Genomic DNA, 14,231 nt, shown 5'->3' with positions numbered 1-14,231 from the left:
GGCCGGCCGCGCTGGGATTGGCCGGCCGGCCAGGTACTTCCGGGTCGCCACGGGCAGCGCGGCGGCCCGATCCTTAGGCAGGTAGGCGGGGGCAGATTCCTTTCTACAGGCCAGATACCGGGGGCACTGGCCACAGGAATAGAGCGCTTCTAAGCGCTAGGGATGAGGAGCAGAGCGCTACCAGCGCTATAATCGAAATGACGCGTTCCTCAGCGCTAGGAAAAGTCCAGACAAAGCGCTCTCAAGCGCTTGGGGAAAATGAAGCGCTCCAAAGCGCTAGACAACAGGCAGAGCGCTTCCAGGCGCTAGGAGTACAGCTCCAGCGCTCCTCCCCAGGAAAATGCAGCTCCTCCATGCTGCCAAAGCCCCAGAGCTTCCCAGGGGGGCAAAGCTAAGTCTCCCCATCAGCCCAGGCAGGGCAGAGGGGTCCCCTCCAGGAGTCTAGGCATCCAGAGGCTGGGCAGCGCCCACCCCTGATAGATTCTAGTCCAGCAAACAAGAACAAGACAAGAACATTTTGGAAGGGGCAGAGCCCCTTCTTATCCACAGAAAAAGCTTTGAAGTCTTTAGAAGTCTTTGTGTAGGCGAGCCCTAAGCTCTGGGAGTATCTGGTTTCCCTCTCCTGTCAGCCTCAGGTCAGAGGTGACAGGGGGCCATCGGGAGGGAGAGTCATCCAGGGTGGGCCGACAGACACAGCCTGGCACCACCAGAGCTCTTTCCACTCCCCCCTAACAGCAGATGGGGGCCTTTCATCTACGGCTTGACTCAGACCCCCCTCCTCCAGACAGTCCATCTACCAACAGGCCCAGGCATGCCTGGGCCAGGCCCATCAGCCAATCCCGTGCTAGCAGACTCACTACACAATTATGCCAACTTCTAAAAGTGGCGCTTCTGGACTAGATACAGCCATGCCGCATACACCATTCTGCAGCATTCATTCTCACGAGTTCATACATATCAAACTCGCCCCTGCACTCCCCACGCATCAGGAATCTACCATGGGCATACATATTTCCCATTCATTCCTATGGGAGGGCAGGGCGCTCACCATCCATACACAGAAAGCACACGCACTTTACACTGTACCACAGTGAAAAAGTGCGCAGAGGCCTAAAATCACCAACCCAGGTTCCAAAAACAGGCTAGGAAAAAGCAAAAAGTCACGGGGTGAACCTGCCCAAAGGACCGGGTCCAACACACCCCCTTTCCTTTGTCCAGTTTCGCGCCAGGACTGGGGCTGGAAGGCCCCAGCACCGGTTTGAACTGGCCTATGCACAGGGACACCTTGTGTGCCCCAGGCATGTCTGATTCTATTCAGCCCTGTCCTACCTAATACACAAAATCCTGTCTGGAGTGGTGCTAGCACCTCCCCAGGCAGGAAACCCTTTGTCCAAGCTGCCCTCACTGGAAGGACTCCCAGCAGCAGGAGGTCAGACTTGTGTCTGTGGTGGCAGCATCCATTTTGTGATGCTGAGGCTCTGTTTAACTTTAACCGGGGTTCAGGCTAGGTACATGTCGTGTCCCTCTAGAAGGGTGGAATGCTACCCCCGTCGCCAGAACTGGCGAGGGGGTAGTATTCCAATTCGTATGACACCTTACTCGACATGTTTTGATAAAGCCAAACCCAAGATAGCATTTAACCGCGAGGTTCATAATGCACTTAAGAGTATATGGTATGGCAGTATCATGAAACAGCTAAAGGACATGGTTCCGAAAGCTGCAGACAGGCTCAGCTCATGCCAGAGCACTATCTCCCATATTTCCAAGCACTCTGCCTTCAGGATTGATGAGGCCTTCCATAGGAGTGACTGATAGGAACATATGTGTCCATTTTAGGTTAGGTATAGGCATACTACACCTAAGTAAGGGGTGATTACACCGACTTACCCCAGCTGAGTGATCAGCCAGTTGTGTCAAATATGGAGGCCAGGCCAGGGGTGGCACAATACATGCTGCAGCCCCTGGTAGGCCTTGGAAGCACCTATGCCCTGGGTACCTGGGTACACTGTTACAGGGGCCAATAAGGTGTGCCAATTCCAATTGTGTATGTACCTAAGGTACATGGAGTCCAATTTAAGGAGAGAGCAATTAGCCTGGGGCCCTGGATAGCAGGATCCCAGGCCAACTAAAGTCAAAAACCAGCTAAACACCAGGCAAAAAGTTTGGGGGTAACCATAGTCAGATATCCACCTTCCTACACCCACGAAAATGCCAAATGCCCAAGCTTCACCGTCAGATAGCCACACCCACTGTCCAAAGGCAATGCGATATGGATGAACTGGTCAAACAGATTTGCGTATGCTTTTCCACCTCTACCACTCGTGCCACTAGTAGTACGCAAAACTACAGCAGCATTCTCTGACTCTCATCCTAGTTGCTCCAACGTGGGCCAGACAACCGTGGTACACCACACTGCTACAACTGTCTGTAGTACCACACCAAAAATTGCACCTGTCTCCACACCTCTTAACACTGAACCATGGAGAGATCAGACACCCGGACCCAGCTCAGCTCAACCATGCGATCTGGCTCCTGAAATCCTAGAATTTGGATATCTAAACCTACCTCCAGACTGCATGAATGTCATAAAAGAAGCTAGACGTCCAGCCACTAGGGCATGTTATGCAGCCAAGTGGAAACGATTTGTAATATATTATCACAATAACAATATTAATCGCCTAGATGTGTCTATTCAACACATCATAGGATACTTACTTCATCTCCAAAGATGTAACTTAGCCTATACATCTATTAGACTACATCTTGCCACAATAGCAGCATACCTGCAAAACAGACAACATCTATCTCTGTTCAGAGTGCCTGCCATTAAAGCCTTTATGGAAGGCCTTAAAAGAATAATTCCTCCCAGAGTACCACCTTCACCAGTGTGGAATTTAAATATTGTTCTCACACGGTTAATGGGACCTCCCTTCAAACACTTACACAAATGTGAATTACAATTTTTAACGTGGAAAGTTGCGTTCCTAGTAGCTATTACTTCTCTGCGGAGAGTTAGTGAACTACAAGCACTGAACATTCAAGAACCCTTTTTGCAAATGCATAATAATAAGGTAGTTCTGCGTACTAATCCAAAATTCCTGCCCAAAGTCATTTCTCCCTTCCATCTGAATCAATCTGTGGAACTGCCCGTTTTCTTCTCTCAACCACAGACAGTAGCAGAAAGAGCTCTTCACACAGAGCTCTTCACCCGTTAGATGTCAAAAGAGCATTGCTATACTACATAGAAAGAACACAACCCTTTTGTAAAACAAAACAACTTTTTGTGTCTTTCTCACCACCACACAAGGGTAATCCCATTTCAAAATCTGGGATAACTAGATGGATTGTCAAATGCATACCGATTTGTTAATACAAAGCTAAACGGATGTTATCCGTTCCTTCTAAAGCCCACTCTTCAAGAAAGATAGGGGCTTCAATGGCATTTTTAGGGAAATTCCCCTAGATGACATTTGCAAAGCAGCTACATGGTCTACACTGCACAGACACATTCACAAAACACTATTGTGTAGATGTGCAAACCAAATAACAAGCTAATGTGGGCCAGACTGTTCTCAAAACATTATTTCAAACTACTGCAACAGATAGGGGTGGTCGCCGCTAAGAGGGGGTACTGCTATACAATCTATGCACAGTGTGCAATCTGCAGCTCATATGCCTCGAACGGAAAATGCTACTTTCCAGTATGCATCTGTTCTTGGCGTGTAGAGCTGCAGAGTTGCACACGCCCACCCGCCTCCCCGGCTACCCTTCTCTGTTCCAGTATTATCTTAATTAGATACAACATGGGCATCCTTCCTTTTTCTTGTAAAGCTCCATCATTTCCCTAATGGCGAAAAACAATCTGGGGATGGAGCCGATGCCCATGCGCAATGTGGTCCAAAGGAGGAGTCGCCTATCTCGTGACTTCCAAAGAACTTTTCAGGACAACAACAAACTGCAAACATCCGGGCCCAACACTAGGTGGCGATCTATGCACAGTGTGCAATCTGCACAGTGTGCAACTCTGCAGCTCTACATGCCAAGAACAGATGCATACTGGAAAGTAGCATTTTCCTTCCTGTGCAGTTGTTAACCTATATTAGTTGAAGGCTTTGACGAAATTTTAATTACGCATCAGTATTCCCTAAATTTGTTAGCCTTAATTATGCATTACGCAGTTTTGTCTAATTTTTTGCACCTGGCCGGCTCGTTCTCTAAGAAAATGTCTCAATAGGCGCCATTTTCTGCTTAGATAAGTTTACTGCCGGTTTCTCCTGAAACATTTTTTCACCTGTGGAAAACGGCACACAAGATCTCTCCAATCACATTTCGCCCTAAAAGTGTAATTTCACCAAATTATTGGCTTGATGGATTAAACCAGATCCTTGTGCCTGGGGGTGAATGTTTGCATTGTCCAGCATTCCGTCCATCAATTGTTTCTTTTGCATATTTTGCCCGAAGTGGGAAGGGTATGCCCAGACGTGGGTCCCGTGCTCACTACACCACTGAATTCAAGCTAGCCTGGCTGATGAAGGGTGATGCCCTGAAACCGGTCCCAGGATGCTTGTTTCCGGTCCGGAGAGGACCTGGCTTGGCATTTCGGGCTGCATTGTTCCCACAAGGAACAGGGTCAAGACTGATTTGCATATGGCTGGGTCCAAACTGGGGTGGTGTGGTGAGCAAAAGAATGCGGGATTAAACCCAGATCCTTGTGACTGGGGTGAATGTTTGCATTATCCAGCATTTCGTCCATCAATTGTTTCTTTTGCATGGTGGTATCAACTGTGCCAAAGCTGCAGGTGATACCTTCTCCCATCACAGACCTAAAAAGTTAGGAGACTTGGTTTAGAGGCGCCTGGCTTCTTGCAGTACGTTTCATTATAAAATGTTTCTCTGGTGCAAGAACCAGCTTGAAAATAGGGTTTGATTGTGTTATTTCTTTGCTTAAATGGCTGGCTGAGGATATGAAGTCTTTCCTTGTTAAGTGGTTTAAAAGGTGATCCCAGATGGTATTGCCCTTTAAGGGATAGTGGTGTAGCTTCTCTTGTGTGCTTATTCATTTATTAGCATCCTAGGCATAATCTGGAATCTATCGGATTAATTTGAGTGTTTGAATTTACATGTCTGTTTTATACAACCACATAAAGCTGGTTTCAATGGCTGTTGCAAATATGGTCAAAGGGCAACACTAGGGCATAGATGGCAGTATTTGTATTTATTTATTGAAGCATCTATTTCGGAACTGTCTAGCGCATTGGCTTGCAGTAGAAGGAGTAAACACTTTGTTGTTACAAGTTGGTAGGATAATAAAACAAATGTAGATGAGAATTTTCAAGACATTGGAGAGGTGAAATTGGCATATTGAGTGTTGCCAGAACTTTGGAAGTCTTGTCTCAAGTGACAGAGTTTTAGGTTTTGCTGGAAGGCGCCATGGGTGATGGTATAGTGGACTGTGTTTAAATGTGGGGAAAGGACCTTAGAGCAAATGACCAAGCAAGGAGGAGGTGCCTTGGTTGGGAATTGTGAGTTTTTTGAGAGACTGTGAACTAGGGGTTTATTTCGAATCTCTCCAGACTAGGTGTGGGGCTGAGGTAGGGTGCTATAGATAGATTTAAGAGTTAGGATGTGTACAGTGAGTGGATCTTAGTCCACCCTTTGTGTGGTAGTAGAAGATGAAGGGGCACAAGTTACAAAACCGTTACAGAGCACTAACTTTTTAATGAGAGTTTTGACTATATAGAAGCTGTTGTTTGTGGCAGAACTTGCAACTGTTTAACAGCGGCCATCACTTTACATGTAGAAGTGAGGTTGGTGGCAGAGGGTAGAAGTTGAAAACCAGCCATTGCTAAATTGCTCATGGGACCGCAAGTGACCATCCAATAACTAATGAAGACTAGTTGTCTGACACAGGTTTGGAGAGTGCTTAGGAGGGAATTAAAGATTGAGTCCTTGAGAAGAAGTGGAATTAAAAATGATAGCATATGTTGCTCCAGCAAGAGGTAATGTAAAAGTCAGAGAGGAGAGGGGCCTGTAGACGGAGCACTGAAAGTCTCGATCTGTTAAAGAATTGGGTACCAAGTGCTATCCATGTGAGTAGATTAAGCGACCTTAAGGTGAGGCTCTCCGTACCACCCCCTACTGCCCCAGTGTCCCCGAGCAGTAATTGTGTTAAGGCTTATAGCAGATGCCAAAAGACACTTATCCTTGAGCTACTAGTCTATGAATGTAATGTGGATGAAGGAATACAGACTTCATTCTTGGACAATGTCACTGTCCCTCAGTTGTCTCCCATTTGATTCCTTCCCCGTTGTTCATTCTATTTCCCCCGCTCCCGAAGGTTCTGATAAAATAGATGAAGAAAGCTACAGAAAGGAGACGGGAACCAGGGCTGCACATATATGGCATGACATACAGACAAGATAGATTAAATTGAAAATCTGCTGGTTACCCAGCTTCTCTTTTAAACCCCACCAGCACTCTTAACAGGCAAATTGCTTCTGTTTAGCATTCTTGCTACTTTACTAGCTGTCTTTCCCTTGCCTTTCCACAGTGCAACATTGCTTGTTTAACCACACTGTTTGCTCAACTGTTGGTATTTGTATATTTAAAGCATCTCTTGAACGTGTTTATTTTGTTTTGTAGGTTCATTCAGCTGTTGAAGAGATGGATAGCTTGGATGATGTTGAAAACAGTATGCTGTACTACAATCAGGCTGTCATTCTGTATCACTTGCGGCAGTATTCCGAAGCAATATCTATCGGAGAGAAGCTTTACCAGTTCATTGAACCTTTTGGTATGTGAGCCTTGGAGATGGAGGTTAGGTAATCATATAAAACAAAAATAAGGATGTCCAAGTTTGTGAATAGCAGGTAATGTTTTAAGGCATAGTGTGGCTTTAATGCTTAGCAGTACTCTATCAAGCCTCTTAAATGTCCAGACTCTAAATCTGTAACAATCTGTCTCTGTGACATTTTTAGCAAGGCTTTGCAATGTGTGGTATTAACAAAGCCATACACGCATCCCAGTTATAAGTTTTTCTAAATAAAACTTTGTCAGTTTGGTTCTAGGTTATGGTCTTCTTTTGCTTGAAAGATTACGTGCCTCATGATTGGCAACATTGATTTAGACGTTAGTCAAACCTACATACCTGGGCAGTACAGTCTAATAGAAGAAAAATAGGTTCATTTTGGCATGCACTTGTCCTGATTATCCTGTGCCAGGAAGTCAGTGATAATGTCAAAGCAGAGACATCTGTGCCCACACAATAGTGCTATCTTTCACAGGTGGCCCTTAAGGGCTGTCACATATGGTTATGCAATTCTTCCCTATACCACTGTCTCTTACAAATGTAGTAAAAGAAATTCTGGAAGCTTATTTGTTCTCAACAATATGCTTTCATTAATAGTTTGTCCTTTTAAATTGTATAGTTTTGCTGACATTCTCTCGTAATAAATTCACATTTCTGTCCTCTAAAGTTTGAAGCTCACAGTTCTTGAGCTGTAGCTCAGAGCATGTGCTGTCATTGAAAGAGGAGTTGCCATATTTATATTTAGTGTTTTAATTGCTCACTTTGCTTTAACATAGCTTTAGCAGAATTTTGAAGCTGACATCTTGCTACCTACGGTTCTGAGCTTGTGGAGAAAGCTGGAGAATGGTTTAATTGCACTAAATCTTCAGCATATATTTTGTGCTCCCAAATAAACATTTCAACTCCGATGTGTCTAGGAAGCTAAGAATCGATGCGAAAAGAGTAATAATGGTTGTGTACATGATTTATGTATGCATGATTTAAAAAACGGCAGAATTTACTGGTGCATAACTTCCTCGCAGCCTACCAATGCTAGGTAGTTAGGAGAATTGGATGGACACAAATCTTGAATTCTGTCGACGGTTGGTTTGCCCATGTTCTATCTTCACCACTATGTACATTTTGTTGTCATAAATTTCCGTGTGGTCTTGTTGACTGGCTTTAAAATATTGGTTAGTCAAATTTTATTGTGCAAACATATGTTAGACTAAAAGCTAATGTGTACCTTGCTCCAAAATTGACATTGTGCTTTGTGGTAACTTTATGTTTATCTTTAAATTCACCACACTCTGCTGTACGTTTAGGAGCACTTCGAGGTTACCTATAAGTGGTAATCAAGTTTTCATACTTTTGTATGACCATCCAAATTCTCTCCTGTAAAATATTTCTCTCGTGTGGTTTCCAAATTATCTATTTGTGCTGTCATGTTTTTTAATGATCATTCGGCGATTAGGAATGGTTCTAAAGCCGCTGATGACGGGCATAACAGATTTAGAAGTAACATATAAATATAAAAAACTAGGCCTCATTTTTGTTATTCTTTGTGCAGGTTATCGGTGTAACTTTTGACAGCTCGTTTCAAATGCTCTCTTTCCAAGCTATAAAAAACTTGTTATCCAAATTAGTTTTGTTGTCCTTGAAATACTTTTTTTTGCTGTAGTAAATAATAAGAACATTTTAAGGCCTTGCTGACAGAGCTTGTTAAATGTTTTTCTGTCTAGGTCTGTACCTTCAAGTAAGATAACAAAAATGTTTAACAAAAACGAGTAAACAACAACCCCACGCCCTTAATTATAATGAAAAGTAAATCTTTTTCACACGTCAATGTAGAAATGCCGTAGAAATCAATAAAACGGGCACTATTTTAACAAGAAAATGAAGTAAATTAATTCACTAAAATACTTTTTTTTTATAGTCTACAAATAATAATCATGCTTAGTACATTAATTTTTTCAAATATTTTTTACCACAATTCATTTATGCAAGACTCCATGTTGAATTCAATAGAATTTAACATGGCTTGATGTTGAACATAAGTTGATATACTCACAGTTTGGCATGAATGGTCGTAATTCGACCATGTACAAATAATTTTGCAATCATGTAGCACAGTGGTTCTTAATTTTTTGTCTACTGCGGACCCCCACTTTATAATTACTGGAACCCGGGGAACCCCACTGAAACATCATTGGAACCTGGGGGCCCCACTGAGTAATTACTGGAAGCCAGGGTCTCCAATTGTAGCATTTTCGAGGATTTGAACCACAAAACAATACAGAAAAAATATAGAAACATGTATTCATCAAGCAAATATACTAATGATATATATTTTTTTAAATTCACAAGCAACTATAAAAAACTCTAAACTTTAATTTTAATTGGAAGGTTGGAGATTTTCTAAATTCAATTGAGGCTAATCAACGTCCTTAATGTATACTGTTTGCTGCACTAGTATTGCTTCCATGAATTCATCTTAGGATACTAACTCAATTTTTAGTTGTGCCTTTTGTTTCTTTATTATACACTTTATATTCAATCTGTGAATAATATTTAAGTTTCTTATCCATTGTGGACCCCTAAGTAAGCTCCGTGGACTCTGAGGTTTCCCTAGACCAGCGGTGCAGTATATAGCACCAGCGGGTGGTTGTGAGGTCCTTTGTAAAATGTTTTGTTTCAAAGTGCAGCGATACTAATATTTTATTACAAACACTTCTACTCTGTAACTAGAGATATTTTCTTCGTCATTCACGGTTAGATACATACAACCCTTCTGGGAATCGAATAACTCGCTTACTCTTCTAGTCTCTTGCAGCAAAGAAAACATGACTAATAACCCATTCCAAATAGGCTCACTATTTTATCTGTAATTTAAACATGATCTACTTGCTTGTGGCACATAATAAAAAATATTTTGGAACGTGTCCCTCTTTCAGGAAATGTATACATATACATGGCCTTGCACTTTCTAATTTTCCTAACGGATTGGTCTTAATAAGTTTACAAATAACTTGTGTTTTTTCCTTCAAAGGGTCAGTTTTTAAAAATGTTTTGTTATTTCCTGTGTACTGTTACGTTGGTTATTCATCGGATATATTGGGTAGTCTATGTGTTGTCAATATTTTAAGGCCAGATATATGATGTCACTTCAGTTTTTTCGTGGCGAAAGCTGCCTTTCTGTAATGACAAGATTGGAGTGTTAGGAAGATAGGTCTAAGTGAAAAGCACTTAAGAATTCAAAAAAGTAGACTGTTATTGTTGAGATAGACTAGGAAGGTGGATGGGCCACAAAGGTTAAGGAAATGCATGCTACATACAAATTATGAAAAAGTGAAAGTCAGCAGTTGGTTAAAGAAAAGTCCATGTTTTTAATGTTTTTAATGTTTCCTGTTGTCATTGGAAACCACTTGGCTAGCAATTTTTGCACTTTCAAGTATTGTTAATTTAGACTCTCTTTTATGGATTGTGGGGAGGGAGGATTACTGATATACTAACTATGTTTTTTATGTGTGCACTCTGCTACTTTTTGGAGAGGTTAGAATTACCACACTTGTATCAGATTAGTTACTTTCTGTAGTTTTCAGTCACATGTAAACGGCATGCCTTTTTTTCTATTTCCCGTCAAAAAGCAGCGTCTGTGGCAAGCACTATCATTTTAAAAGCTTATGAATACATTAGAATACACAAAAATCCTGATATATTGTTATTATAATATTCATGGTATGGGGGATAAAGATCCTTGTTTGGAATTTGTTTTTTTAAGAGGCTATCACTTTTCAGCACAGTAATTTGTGGAAATTGTTTTCTTTTTTTGATGCTGTATTTACGGCTGAAATTTAGGTAGACGTATTTGTCTGAAACCGTCTAGACCTTCCGCCCAAAGCCCTAATGGACCAATTACTCCAAACAGACGAGGTGAAACTTCACAGCTATTAATCTTTGGGTTGCCTTCTATAGCTCAGTGTTAATTGCAGTACAAACTTTATTTCCTTCACGCAGCAATCATCTTGCTTGTATGTATTTAGGTGTGATCAAAACAGTTACTCCAAATTTTCACAATTTCATAAGTATGTCTTGTATATTAAACTAATCAACTTGCATGAATGAATGCTTTGCAATGTAGAGTTTCTTTGTAACATGTAACATTTTTCACATCTTTTAGAGCTCGGTTCACTCCCTTCGACTTCAAGGTCATGTGGCACTTTGGGAGAGGACGGTCAAGATTAAATAGAATGTATTAGCGAAATCTCTCAAACTCACAAGTTGGGACACCACAGATTCTCAGCAAAATTTCTAAAAGGCTTAATTGGAGGAGCCAAATCTATCAATTATAAGTGCCAACTAGCTCAATATTTTTGAAAAGGGGTGATAGTTTCAATATTGGAAAATGTAGGTCACAATAGTGAAAGGGTTTGAAAACCCTTGGAGTGGATAATAAGAGATACAGGAGTCCTTATATTGGCCTTCAGCTCCTTCTTAGTATATTGCAGAAGCTGTGCTAAGTGTGATACTACTATGAAAGTAGATATTGTGACAGTGTAAACTTTTTTTCTCTCAGAAGCAGCATGCCATTGCTACTATGAGACACTAATTACAGGTAATTTCAGTTCATGTGAGAAAAGCCAATAAGATTGATTTGCTAGCCTAAATTCCAGACCTGCGTTAAGAGGAGGAACCTGATGTTTAGAGCTCTCTTGTTAAATCTTCTTATGATTAGTGCAAAGTTGTCTGTCAAAAGGAAGGGCAGATCTTTTTTGTGGTGTCTCATGCAAAGAGCCAGCCTGAACCGGAGTGGTGTTAAGATCATCACACGCACCATATAGGTCTCCATGCCATGGTATTTCAGTGGTCCTGGAGTTGGTCGATGGTCTATATGATCATATTGTTGTCACCTCGCGCTCTAACTAGGCAAGAGCTAGTGCTTCAATGAAAGGCCTGATAACTGTGCCTATTAACAGGGGTCTTAACTTACAGTACAGCCTGTGTCTGACAGCTAAAAGATTACTGGTATATTTTGTTTCTTCCTTAACTCAAAGTGATGCTTATTGGTATTATTCAACCTGGCCTTGTTATCTGCAAAGAAACTAGTTTTTGAAAGAAATATTTGTCATTCCTACGTACGTTTTCTCATTGGTGAAAACTGTTTGCAGTTTGTTTAACAAAATGTAAAAATTGTGGCAGAAACAGGTTTCCTATCTAATGCCACATTCGGTTACAATTGAGCTAGTTCAGTAATTGTCTATTGTTAATTTTCTCCTGCAGATTTGAATACAAAAATTTTACCACTTTAAAGAACTCACTTAATTCCTCATTCATTGCATAGTAAATCACAGAAGGGGCCAGTTACTGTAACCAAATGCCCTAAGGGCCTTATGAACATTTTTATCTGCAAGAGTCGTTCAGACTTTTGGCCACCTAAATAACTGTGGCATGAGTGCTAATTGCATTTAAACCATCCATGGTATGAATCACTTTTGTGCCAAACCACCATCTGTCGTCATATTAAGTCTGCCTTCTTGAATTCAGAGATTATTTGGAGGCGCCACCTAGTAAAGACTATAGGGTGCCTTATACTCCTTTTCTCTGATACATACTTTACAATGAATTTCATTTGTGCCTTCCCGTCTTGTGGCAGATAGTAATGCCTGGGTTTTTTAAAGATCATGTAGTCTGAAGTACATCTCTCTGCTGGAGCTCTAAAATAAATTCTGGCTGAACGTTTTTTGTTTAAAAGAGAATGATTTGTCATTTTAAATCCTTTTATAAATATGCATGGATGGTGTTTTTTTTTTTGTTTTTTTTTTTTTGCAGAGTTTTATACAGCGCGAACTAGACCCGAACCGAATCAGGTATCAGAGCGCTTTACATAGCACCAGTTACGTTACATGAGGACGGACACATTCATTTTTTCTTAGGCACGGGGAGATTAAGTGATTTGCCCAGAATCACAGGAGGTTTTGGCGTCGTTACCGAAGCTCGTACCAAGATCCCCAGGTCAGAGGTCGAGCGCCCTAGCCGTTAGGCCAACTCCTCTCCCCATTCCCTGGGTTCTGCTTGATGCGAGGAAATATTTGTTAATCAAACCTAAAATAGAGCTATACCTACGACCTTCTGTCGTTTGTATAATATTACAGAGATTGAACAAAAATAGTTTGGATCACTTTTTAACTGTCCCATCTAAGAGTCTTTTTGAGGTCTCCACTTTTAGAGCCCAGTCTGTTTCCTAGCTGGCCATGCTATGGCAGCCATTCTAGAGCAGATCAGCAGCTATTTTGCTTTCGTTAGTTATGCACTGTGAACTTGTTCTACATTAACATGCTGATCGTTATTTATTTGGGTCCATAAATGTTTGTTAAATAAGTACATGAATAAATAAATACAGTATGTTATACTCTGGGTTGCAAATGTAGGAGGTATCTCTATGATTCATGGTAATTGCAACCATAAGCCTACAGTTCCCCAGTAAGTGCCCAACATCTTTAGGTTCTTTTTACCTAAGTTGGGTAGAGTCATATGAAGCATGTCTGTTCAGAAACATTTTGAGATTTTGACTTCATAGCAGATTTTTTTGGTTAACATTTAACATTATCAGTTTGACATCTGAAAAAATGATCACGACTTGAAAGTCACAAGACACCTTTCTGAAGGACTGTGTATCGCTGGTCATTTTTTAAAGACTTTGGGCTTGATCTAGATCTTGGCAGACAGGTGACTGTCACAACGTTGATGGATATCCCATCCACCTAATTATAAATGCTGTAGGATATAATGGGATTTATATTTCGGCAGATGGGATATCCGTTACCATTGTGTCAGAGTAACCCGCCTGCCAAGTTCTAAATCATGCCCTAAGACTAAAGGCTTTCTAGGTTGTAGAGAATGAATTTTTTTCTATAAGTTTTTGTCACTGATTCAAAGTATAGACAGGGCTCCTCTATGGGTCTGCTTTCCAAGAGCTCCTAGAGGACGAGCATGATTTATGCAACTATTCAACCACTACAACAGCGGTTGGTACAGTTGCTCAAAGTATAACCTGAAAAGACCAGAAGTAGTAAAAATTGAAAGAACAAAATGGTGCTGATCAAACATAGCATTAATACTTATTAAACCAGAGTGGGCCGGCGGTACATGGTAATCACAACTAATGAATATGTGGAGACCGTGAAAAATGCCACAAATTACCAGGTACTCACAATACAAAGAAAGCCTCATTAGACCACACAAGATGAATTTAGCTACACTATTTGTGTAGGCTTAAAGCTTAAGACAGCGAAAATCGTAGCTAAGCTGTATGCAGATTTTATGAGACTCGAAGAGTGCAACATGAAAGTCACTAAATTAACTTGAGCTCCTGGTAGCTATGGCACAAAGTATATAGACTTAACTTATGCAATACCAAAGCAGTCATAAAGTTGAAATGCAAATT

The 14,231-nt window shown here is 41.3% G+C and overlaps 1 protein-coding gene across 4 annotated transcripts in view; it reads left to right on the top strand.

Moving 5' to 3' along the window:
* CNOT10 (CCR4-NOT transcription complex subunit 10) overlaps window positions 1–14,231 on the top strand; it is a 517,759-nt gene that overhangs the window by 63,108 nt on the left and 440,420 nt on the right. For 2 of the 4 annotated variants that reach the window (XM_078663926.1, XM_078663927.1), the window contains exons 4-5: window positions 6,643–6,793; window positions 10,646–10,720. In XM_078663926.1, coding sequence (XP_078520052.1) covers window positions 6,643–6,793; window positions 10,646–10,720 — 226 coding nt within the window. The remainder of the gene's footprint in view (window positions 1–6,642; window positions 6,794–10,645; window positions 10,721–14,231) is intronic. The other 2 variants (XM_078663928.1, XM_078663929.1) reach the window with 1 other exon arrangement.

The sequence above is a fragment of the Lissotriton helveticus genome, chromosome 10 (assembly GCF_964261635.1).
Source record: "Lissotriton helveticus chromosome 10, aLisHel1.1, whole genome shotgun sequence".
Classification (NCBI taxonomy): Eukaryota; Metazoa; Chordata; class Amphibia; order Caudata; family Salamandridae; genus Lissotriton; species Lissotriton helveticus.
This window is presented reverse-complemented; position numbering and strand designations above follow the sequence as displayed.